Raw genomic sequence first — 11,352 nt, 5'->3', positions numbered from 1 at the left:
CAGTGGAATGGTATCAAATACATCAAACACATGGTTTCCATGGTTTCCAGGTGTTTGATGCCATTCCATTGACTCCGTTCCAGCCTTTATTATGAGCCGTCCTCCCCTCAGCCTCCACTGGCATGCAGGTAGTAAAGTGTTGGTGACAGATCTGTTTATTGCTCCAGCTCTGGCAGAAGGGTTGAGAGGAAGGAGGAAGGTTTGAAGTTCCTGTCTCAATGTATTCTAGTTGACATGCTTTGAAAAGAAAGGCTTGAATGGAAGCTATATAATGTATAATATATATATATATATAATGTATAATATATATATATAATGTATAATATATATATATATATATATAATGTATAATATATATATATATATATATAATGTATAATATATATATATATATAATGTATAATATATATATATATATATAATGTATAATATATATATATATATATATAATGTATAATATATATATATATATATAATGTATAATATATATATATATATATAATGTATAATATATATATATATATATAATGTATAATATATATATATATATATAATGTATAATATATATATATATATATAATGTGCTTAGAATTATATGTGCATCAATCTGATACGAATAAATATAGAGTAAATATATCATACTCATCTTTTAGTTTGGATTAGATTGTCTGCTGTGTATCTTGAAGGGCAGCAGGCAAAAATACAACCGTACGGTCGTCATGAAGGGCAGCAGGCAAAAATACAACCGTACGGTCGTCATGAAGGGCAGCAGGCAAAAATACAACCGTACGGTCGTCATGAAGGGCAGCAGGCAAAAATACAACCGTACGGTCGTCTTGAAGGGCAGCAGGCAAAAATACAACCGTACGGTCGTCATGAAGGGCAGCAGGCAAAAATACAACCGTACGGTCGTCATGAAGGGCAGCAGGCAAAAATACAACCGTACGGTCGTCATGAAGGGCAGCAGGCAAAAATACAACCGTACGGTCGTCATGAAGGGCAGCAGGCAAAAATACAACCGTACGGTCGTCATGAAGGGCAGCAGGCAAAAATACAACCGTACGGTCGTCATGAAGGGCAGCAGGCAAAAATACAACCGTACGGTCGTCATGAAGGGCAGCAGGCAAAAATACAACCGTCGTCAACCGCCAATTGAAGTGGAATTAAAGGAATCCAGAATGGAAGCCATCTGATCTCTTAAAAATCTAGATACTCTTATAAATGTGACTTCATGTTCAAGCCAAGGCTGGCTAGACCTGGTCATCCTCTAGCTTTTTGCTAGTGGGCTTTATTCAAGATACTTTATTGAATAATGATGCACGCCAAGGCTTCTTATTAGAGATTGGGGAGTTTGTTTGAAGTTCAATCAATGAATATTGATTCTCTTTCTGATATGGGATAAGACTACTTAGAAAAGTAAATTGTGTGAATAAATTGATTATTTTTAAAAAATGGCTCACATTACCCGGCTTTAAATGGAGGTAAAGGAGGGTGTCACGTCCTGACCTTAGAGAGACGTTTTATTCCTCTATTTGTTAGGTCAGGGTGTGATGTGGGGTGGGCATTCTATGTTGTTTATTTCTTTGTTTTTGGCCGAGTATGGTTCCTAATCAGAGGCAGCTAGCTGTCTATCGTTGTCTCTGATTGGGAATCATACTTAGGCAGCCCTTTTCCCACCTGTGATTGTGGGATCTTGTTTTTGTGTAGCTGCCTGTGAGCAGCCCAGAACGGCACGTTTAGTTTTTCTTCTGTTTTGTTGTTTGGTGAGTTTCATCTTCATTAAAAGATGTGGAATTCCATGCACGCTGCGCCTTGGTTTATTTTTGATCGTGAGTTTGAAGATAGCGAATGTGACAGAGGGCTTTGTTATAGTGCAAAAAAAGTTTCTGTTTTCGGCAGAAAGTGAATTAATAAAGTCCATCAATATCTTATCTCTGCAAGGTGTAAAATTCCAATCTTATCAGTATTGCTCTCTACCCGGGATTGAGTATTTGAACCCCTGCCATTGGCCCATACATTGTAGAACCAAGTTGAGTCTGTGCATCCAGAGTCATGGAGGAGGAGAGGAGGCTGGTCATCTGGCCCTGGTCTGAACCCATAGAGAGTCCAGCATCGGGGGCTTTGTCATGGGTACTGGTCCCTTTACCAGGCTCACTGGTATGGAAGTAAAGATGGTCTTTAGTGGGGCAGCCACCAGTCTCCCTCCAGGCAGACCTACCATTGTCCTCTCTGGCCTGGGCTGGTAGTCAGGCTGTATAACGTAGGAAAACAAAACAGACATTCCATCTCTAATCTAGTTGGTCTTCTTTTTGTCCAGCTCCTCTAATTGTTTTACAGAGATGAACAACATTAACATCAGCTAATCTGACTTTGGTTATTTAGCTGTAGAGCTTTGGCTTACTTAACATGACTTCCCCATGACTGAGCCATCCTCTCTGGGTCACTGTGTGACCGGTGGGGGCCAGGAGCCTGACCTGGAGCTCTCTTACTGCCATAACCATTTGTTCAGTGACAATGCTTTGTGTTTTCAATGGGAGGGGAATAGGGATAGTTAGCAGTTGTAGACTATAATAGATGATTTAGTAACAGATTATTAATACAGCTTTAATAATATTTAATAGATAGATATAGACTATAATAGATGATTTAGTAACAGATTTGTAATACAGCTTTAATAAAATGTAACAGTCATATATAGACTATAATAGATGATTTAGTAACAGATGATTAATACAGCTTTAATAATATTTAATAGATAGATATAGACCATAATAGATGATTTAGTAACAGATTATTAATACAGCTTTAATAATATTTAATAGATAGATATAAACTATAATAGATGATTTAGTAACAGATTTGTAATACAGCTTTAATAATATTTAATAGATAGATATAGACCATAATAGATGATTTAGTAACAGATTTGTAATACAGCTTTAATAATATTTAATAGATAGATATAGACCATAATAGATTATTTAGTAACAGATTATTAATACAGCTTTAATATTTAATAGATAGATATAGACTATAATAGCTGATTTAGTAACAGATTACTAATACAGCTTTAATAATATTTAATAGATAGACTATAATAGATGATTTAGTAACAGATTAGTAATACAGCTTTAATAATATTTAATAGATAGATATAGGCTATAATAGATGATTTAGTAACAGATTTGTAATACAGCTTTAATAATATTTAACAGTCATATATAGACTATAATAGCTGATTTAGTAACAGATTATTAATACAGCTTTAATAATATTTAACAGTCATATATAGACTATAATAGATGATTTAGTAACAGATTAGTAATACAGCTTTAATAAAATGTAACAGTCATATATAGACTATAATAGATGATTTAGTAACAGATTATTAATACAGTTTTAATAACATTTAATAGATATAGAGTATAATAGATGATTTAGTAACAGATTAGTAAAACAGCTTTAATAACATTTAATAGATATAGACTATAATAGATGATTTAGTAATAGATTAGTAAAACAGCTTTAATAATATTTAATAGATATAATATGTCGGTCCTCAAAGTAATCATTACCCCATTCAAGCAACCTGAGAAAAGCCGTCATCAATCCACTTACTGTAGACTGTGATCCTAGCTTCATGGGATTCACTATAGGGTTAGTTACTGGATGCCATCTGAGTCGGGGTCTGGATGACATTTAGCTAATGAAGCAAAGCACAGCACACACAACAGCATGAGTGAGATTCAGATAACTGATCACCTACTCCAGATGTACTGATCGATCTCTCTCAATCCATCTCTTTCTTTCTCTCTGTCGCTGTCTCTCTCCACCTCTGAGGATGTTTACCTTTAATATTTTATTCACTGATTGATTTCTCTCAACAGTGTCCTGGACGTTGACCAATCAGACATCTGCATGTGGAAGGTCTCAGCCAATGATGGAGGCCTGGCCAGCAGCCTGGGTCCTACTTTTAACGCTAATCGCTGATTGGCTGGAAGCGGCTCATTCACGGGACTTCACTCTGAAGGACATCATCCTCCTCCATCCATCAAGTATGAATACACATGCATTGGAAATGTATTTTTGTATCAAATTGTAGTAGTTGGAGTCTGATACCTACCTTTATTTTCTTCTGGTTTAGTCTGCTGGCAATGTCTCTGAGTGACCTTTGAGATGAGTCATCAATACTGTGATGTGACCATTATAACAGCCAAGACAAAGGGCATCCATCCATGACCCTCTGATCCAGAGTTCTTATGGGGGCACACGGGCACGTTCCCCCTCAGATATGTCCTGTAAATGTTTTTTTAAATATATATTATTGTAATTTGTATTATTATGATTAATTTGAGGCGTCGGGCGAGGGGCCTTCAGTACCTCGTGGAGTGGGAGGGGTACGGTCCGGAGGAGAGGTGCTGGGTTCCGGTGGAGGACGTGTTGGACCCTTCAATGCTGCGGCAGTTCCACCGTCTTCGTCCGGATCGCCCTGTGCCTCGCCCTCCGGGTCGTCCCCGAGGACGGCGTCGGCGCGCTGCTGGAGCCGCGCGTCAGGGGGGGTACCCCCCCTCCTTGTTCAAGCGGCGATCGGCGTCGCCTGTCTTCTAGCCATCATTGATCCATTTTTCATTTTCCATGTGTTTTGTCTTGTTTTTCCTCACACCTGGTTTCAATTCCCTCAATTACTTGTTGTGTATTTAACCCTCTGCTCCCCCCATGTCTTTGTGTGGGATTGTTTATTGTAGTGCTTGTGCACGTTCCCCGTGAGCGCACAACGGGTTATTTTTGTGTCCATTTATCTTGTTCTTCTGGATGCCGCTGGTTTTGCTTAATAAATCTCCGGTTATTACCCAGTTCTGCTCTCCTGTGCCTGACTTCTCTGCCGCCAATTACGTACCCCGCTACAGCTATTTATAAAACAAGCTATAGAAAGTTTGTTTCAATTTCAGTTTAATCCCCCAGAAAAGACAGATATGACAAATATGACAACAAATATTAAGGTTAAACTTAAATATTGTAATTGATTTTTTTTTGAGAGAGAGAGAGAGAGAAATAACCCCCCCAAAACGGTATAATCTTTGTAAATGATATCATAAATAGGACTGGTGGAGTTGTCACACATGCAGCTAACAAAAATATATGCCTGCTCTACTCAAAATTACAACCAACTAATTGCAGCATTACCGCAAAAATGGAAGAGGCAAGTGGAAGTGGGAGAAAGTAAGGAACTTGTCTGTCAGCCCTGCGTTAAAGACCAACATTGGTTAAAGACAATTGTGATAAATAAAAAAGTATACCAGTTTTATTTAAGGACCAAAAAATGGACAGCTGTTCCATATAGATTGCAAAATAGTTGGGGAGAGATTTCAATGTACCGATTCCATGGCACATGGTTTATAAACTGATACACAAAACAACGCTGGATTCAAAACTTAGATTATGATACAAAATTCTTGCAACCAATAACATTTTATCTATATGTGGGATACAACCATCCCAGCTCTGCAGATTTTGCTGCGAAGAGACAGAATCATTAGATCATTTGTTTTGGTACTGTCCATATGTAGCTTGTTTTTGGTCGCAGGTTCAGGAATGGCTGAAGAATTGAAACATTTGGAGCTAACTGCAGATAACACTGCTGGGTGATTTAAAAAGTCATAGTCAATCGATAAATCATATTTAAATTTAACCTTTAACTAGACAAGTCAGTTAAGAACAAATTCTTATTTACAATGACGGCCTACCCCGGCCAAACCCGGACGACGCTGGGCCCTATGGGACTCCCAATCACGGTCGGATGTGATACAGCCTGGATTCGAACCAAGGACTCTAGTGACACCTCTTGCACTGAGATGCAGTGCCTTAGATCGCTGCGCCACTCGGAAACCCTATATAATAATACTCTTAACAAAAATCTTTATCTTTAACTTACGATCTGTATAAACTATGAGAATAGAAAGGTTCAGCACTTTTGTGAAATAGCATAGTTGAACAATATATAAGCAAATCAAAATCAAAACAGAGATAGATGGGAGGGGTTGAGTGGAGCTTAATGGTGGGACTGAAGGGTGGGATTGCAGGAAAAAACTGTTTCAGGAGTTTGAAAAACGCAAAATTCTCCAATTTACAAAGAGGGGGCTTGGCCCTTCGCCGGAAGAGCCCCCCCAGCCATCCTCACGTACTTTGTGCCCCCTCAGATCTTTGAGGTGCATGCCACCTCTGCTCTGATTCCCAGACAAAGGTGACATGGCCACAGCTGTTAATGGCCACAGTCAGGCCTCTCTCCACCCTGCCTTCATCTTTGAAGGTACTTTCCATATCTAGATGAAGAGATTATAATAAAACAATATTCATCCACAATGCCAGTGTAGAGACACCTTCCTCATCCACTCAGAATGTGTACCACTGTGTGACACAGTCTCTGGCTTACTACATCTGCGGTGTTAGGTATCAGTGAGATGTGTGCGAGTTTCCAGGCGTGACTTCCTGTTTTCCACCCCTTTCTCTCTGTGAAACTGAGACGCATTCTGTCCCTCAGCCTTCAGTTCCTCAGACCACAGTACAGTATACTGGTCCACAGTGAGAACTGCTCACCGCCGTGTGAGAAATATGGAAACGCACAGTAGCTCTAAGAGGAACGTACGAGGTCAGACCCCTAATGGTTCCCCTCCTCTACATCTCCCTGCAGTCAAACACTGAAATCTCCTCTAATGTATTTTACCTCAGCTCTCTTGGCACAATCTGCCTTCAACATCTGATAAGCCAAGAGCTCCTATATCAGGTTTATGGTTGTTAATTTCATAGGGATATCTGAGCTGAATTCCCCAAGAAATGCGTGTCTGTTTGGACCCACGCCCCGGCTTGTACAGGGGGATAGGATGACCTTGACCAGCCCTGGGGGCTTGGGGTATGGAGGGTGGATTAGAGGGTGTGTGTGTGTGTGTGTGTGTGTGTGTGTGTGTGTGTGTGTGAGAAGTGTGTGTGTGTGTGTGTGTGTGTGTGTGTGTGTGTGTGTGTGTGTGTGTGAAACAGGCAGGCAGGCAGGCAGACTTTTGTTCTTTGAGTGAAGTTTGGATGACCCTGAGACCTGTAGCTGTCTTATGCTGTGTCCCAAATGGTACGTCATTCCCTTTATAGTGCACTACTACCCCATGGGCCATGATCAAAATTAGTGCACTATATAGGGAATAGGGTGCCATTTGGGATGCACAATATCCAATGGGAGGCCTGATTCCCAGTGTTCTTAGTATTAACGTAATGGTTGCCAATTGAACAAACTAAACAAGCCTACTGTTTGATCACGGCAGATGGTCTCCATGCAAAGTTTAGAGACCGTTCTATTCTAGAATCTAGACGGTTGAACTGATGGTTCATTAATTCAATTCAAACTGTATTGTCCTCTCATAATATAACACTTAACAAAGACACACAGTGTGAATGTAGTTAAATGTCCTGAATGTACTGTAGTTAAATGTCCTGTATGTACTGTAGTTAAATGTCCTGTATGTACTGTAGTTAAATGTCCTGTATGTACTGTAGTTAAATGTCCTGTATGTACTGTAGTTAAATGTCCTGTATGTACTGTAGTTAAATGTCCTGTATGTACTGTAGTTAAATGTCCTATATGTACTGTAGTTAAATGTATGTCGCTCTCTGTTTGTAGCAGCAACATCAATCCTTTGTTTACTGTAGCTCTGAGGATGACATATCGCTGTAGCTCTGAGGACTACATATCGCTGTAGCTCTGAGGATTACATATCGCTGTAGCTCTGAGGACTACATATCACTATAGCGCTGAGGACTACATATCGCTGTAGCACTGAGGACTACATATCGCTGTAGCTCTGAGGATTACATATCGCTGTAGCTCTGAGGACTACATATCACTATAGCGCTGAGGACTACATATCGCTGTAGCTCTGAGGACTACATATCGCTGTAGCTCTGAGGACTACATATCGCTGTAGCGCTGAGGACTACATATCGCTGTAGCGCTGAGGACTACATATCGCTGTAGCTCTGAGGACTACATATCGCTCTAGCGCTGAGGACTACATATCGCTGTAGCGCTGAGGACTACATATCGCTGTAGCTCTGAGGACTACATATCGCTGTAGCTCTGAGGACTACATATCACTGTAGCTCTGAGGACTACATATCGCTGTAGCGCTGAGGACTACATATCGCTGTAGCTCTGATGACTACATATCGCTGTAGCTCTGAGGACTACATATCGCTGTAGCTCTGAGGACTACATATCACTGTAGCTCTGAGGACTACATATCGCTGTAGCGCTGAGGACTACATATCGCTGTAGCTCTGAGGACTACATATCGCTGTAGCACTGAGGACTGCAAGAACTCACAATTAGGAGTCAATTGTACAATTTGCATTTCTTCTATAGCTCATTGAGTAATGACAATGTATTGATTCAGGGAAGTGTTTTTTCATTTTGGTACATGTTATTAAATCTACCAAAAATATGTTATTAAATCTAGATGGTGAATAATAGACGTGTGCTTGTCTCCTCTTGTATCCACAGCCACACCTCATCCTGGAGGGTTCAAGTGCTTCACATGTAAAGATGCACCTGATAACTACGAATGCAGTCGCTGGGCTCCGGACGTATACTGCCCACGAGGTAATTCCAGTAAGGTATTTCTGGTATTTACAGCCTGCTCTGTATCTATCATCAAACCCTGTTTTAAGACCCTCTCGACTCCGTCCAGAGCAGAAATATAAATTACAGGAAAATACCAGGCTGTAAAATGAAGGGTTATCAATGTTTTCTTTGCTGGTTTCTGTATCTTTAACAGTGTATTTCACTTAAGCTGGACATGTTTATTTAAGAAATTGAATTGGCAGGTTGTATAACTCCACAGGCTCTCTTCTTTTATATAGATATATGGTTGTCTACTAAATGTCTGAAATCATTGTGAAGTTATTTGTTGCGTTAAAGATTTGATCTTAAAAGCACATTCTTTGAGTTATAAACAAATGATAAAGGGTAGTTTATCACATGAAACGTGAGGATTGGTTTAAATCACTGGAATACATCTGAACCCTCAGTCTCTTTCAGTGTTACCGTTCACTTCAGTAAGAAGTAGATTGTTAACACATGATATTCATGGAAATGAATTACATTGCTGTTGAAAAGTAAGCTACATTAGCATTTACATTAACTGACATACAATAATGTGAAAGTGATGTGTTTTTATCATCGTTAAACTTATTGCTCACTGGCCGTTATTTCTCAGGATTCCATAGTGTCTAAACTTTAGATCAAGTTTGACAATTAGCGCTGGAGAAATGTATCCATCTCTCAGCTGTAAATATTGCAGATTGCACCTTTAACGACGGTGTCTGTGTGTCTGACAGAGACCAGGTACTGCTACACCCTCCATGTGATGGACGTCCAGGGGAACACTGTGTCTGTGACCAAACGCTGCGTGGCCCTGGTCCACTGTCTGTCTACAGGCTGCACCCAGGACAACCATGAAGGATACAAGGTCAGTAAAGAAGCCTCTTTCCTTTTGAATAACATTACATTTCTGACACAGCTGCTGAAGCAACTCCTACAAGTTGCTTCAGCTATCAATGGGGACACACATTTGTATTATATTTTACCTTTATTTAACTAGGCAAGTCAGCTAAGAACAAATTCTTATTTTCAATGACAACCTAGGAACAGTGGGTTAACTGCCTTGTTCAGGGTCAGAAGGACAGATTTATACCTTGTCAGCTGTGGGATTTGATCTTGCAACCTTTCAGCTACTAGTCCAACGCTCTAACCACTAGGCTACCCTGTGCCCCAGCATGTATGGAAAGAAAGATGATATTTGAACTTTTATTAGTAATATTTGCAGTTCAGAATGTGGCTCTCTGCTCTGTGGTGTCTGGTGTGATTTACCACACCGTCATGGTAATCCCCAGGCCCTGGTTTACAATGATCTCACTTGGATAAGAATCTGGTCTCTTCTCAGCAGTTGTTATTTCAATCTCTTTCTGGAAATTCCTCTGTCTGTGTTGTTTGTGGACTGTCTGTAGTCGGTCTGTGTTCTGTCTGTGTTCTGTCTGTAGTGTGTCTGTAGACTGTCTGTGTTCTGTCTGTAGTCTGTCTGTAGACTGTCTGTGTTCTGTTTGTGGACTGTCTGTAGTTTGTTTGTGTTCTGTCTGTAGTCTGTCTGTATATTTCGTTTTTTGCTGGAAGCACCATTTCACCTATTCAAATTCTGTGTGTGTTAATGTACTAGGTGAATAAAGGTGATTCTATCTCTATTCCTGATTCCAGGTCTGCACTGCTTGCTGTGAAGGAAACATCTGTAACATGCAGTTGCCAAGAAACAAGACGGACGCCATCTTTTCCACCACCTCTCTCCTCCACAGCAGTAACGGTCTACTCACACACTACTGGCTGCTCACTGGCTGTCTGAGCTCTACCGTCATCAGCGTCATGCTATCCAACAGTCTATGACATCTAACACTCCTACCGTCATCAGCGTCATGCTATCTAACACTCCTACCGCCATGCTATCCAACAGTCTATGACATTAACACTCCTACCGTCATCAGCGTCATGCTATCTAACACTCCTACCGTCATCAGCGTCATGCTATCCAACAGTCTATGACATTAACACTCCTACCGTCATCAGCGTCATGCTATCTAACACTCCTACCGTCATCAGCGTCATGCTATCTAACACTCCTACCGTCATCAGCGTCATGCTATCCAACAGTCTATGACATCTAACACTCCTACCGTCATCAGCGTCATGCTATCCCACACTACTACCGTCATCATCGTCATGCTATCCAACAGTCTATGACATTAACACTCCTACCGTCATCAGCGTCATGCTATCCAACAGTCTATGACATCAAACACTCCTACCGTCATCAGCGTCATGCTATCTAACACTCCTACCGTCATCAGCGTCATGCTATCCAACAGTCTATGACATTAACACTCCTACCGTCATCAGCGTCATGCTATCTAACACTCCTACCGTCATCAGCGTCATGCTATCCAACAGTCTATGACATTAACACTCCTACCGTCATCAGCGTCATGCTATCTAACACTCCTACCGTCATCAGCGTCATGCTATCCAACAGTCTATGACATTAACACTCCTACTGTCATCAGCGTCATGCTATCTAACACTCCTACCGTCATCAGCGTCATGCTATCCAACAGTCTATGACATTAACACTCCTACTGTCATCAGCGTCATGCTATCTAACACTCCTACCGTCATCAGCGTCATGCTATCCAACAGTCTATTGACATTAACAATCCTCCCGTCATCGCGTCATGCTATTCCAACAGTCCTATGACATTAACATCCCT

The 11,352-nt window shown here is 40.5% G+C and overlaps 1 protein-coding gene across 3 annotated transcripts in view; it reads left to right on the top strand.

The window, feature by feature from the left end:
• Positions 1–10,870, top strand: part of LOC115188706 (ly6/PLAUR domain-containing protein 6-like) — a 57,750-nt gene extending 46,880 nt beyond the window's left edge. For 2 of the 3 annotated variants that reach the window (XM_029747432.1, XM_029747431.1), the window contains exons 2-5: positions 3,888–4,055; positions 8,543–8,641; positions 9,379–9,509; positions 10,292–10,870. In XM_029747432.1, the coding sequence (XP_029603292.1) occupies positions 3,938–4,055; positions 8,543–8,641; positions 9,379–9,509; positions 10,292–10,474 (531 nt within the window). In that variant the 5' untranslated portion in view covers positions 3,888–3,937 and the 3' untranslated portion in view covers positions 10,475–10,870. The remainder of the gene's footprint in view (positions 1–3,887; positions 4,056–8,542; positions 8,642–9,378; positions 9,510–10,291) is intronic. The other variant, XM_029747433.1, reaches the window with a different exon arrangement.
• The last annotated feature ends 482 nt before the right edge of the window (positions 10,871–11,352 follow it).

This window comes from Salmo trutta, unplaced genomic scaffold (genome assembly GCF_901001165.1).
Source record: "Salmo trutta unplaced genomic scaffold, fSalTru1.1, whole genome shotgun sequence".
NCBI lineage: Eukaryota > Metazoa > Chordata > Actinopteri > Salmoniformes > Salmonidae > Salmo > Salmo trutta.
This window is presented reverse-complemented; position numbering and strand designations above follow the sequence as displayed.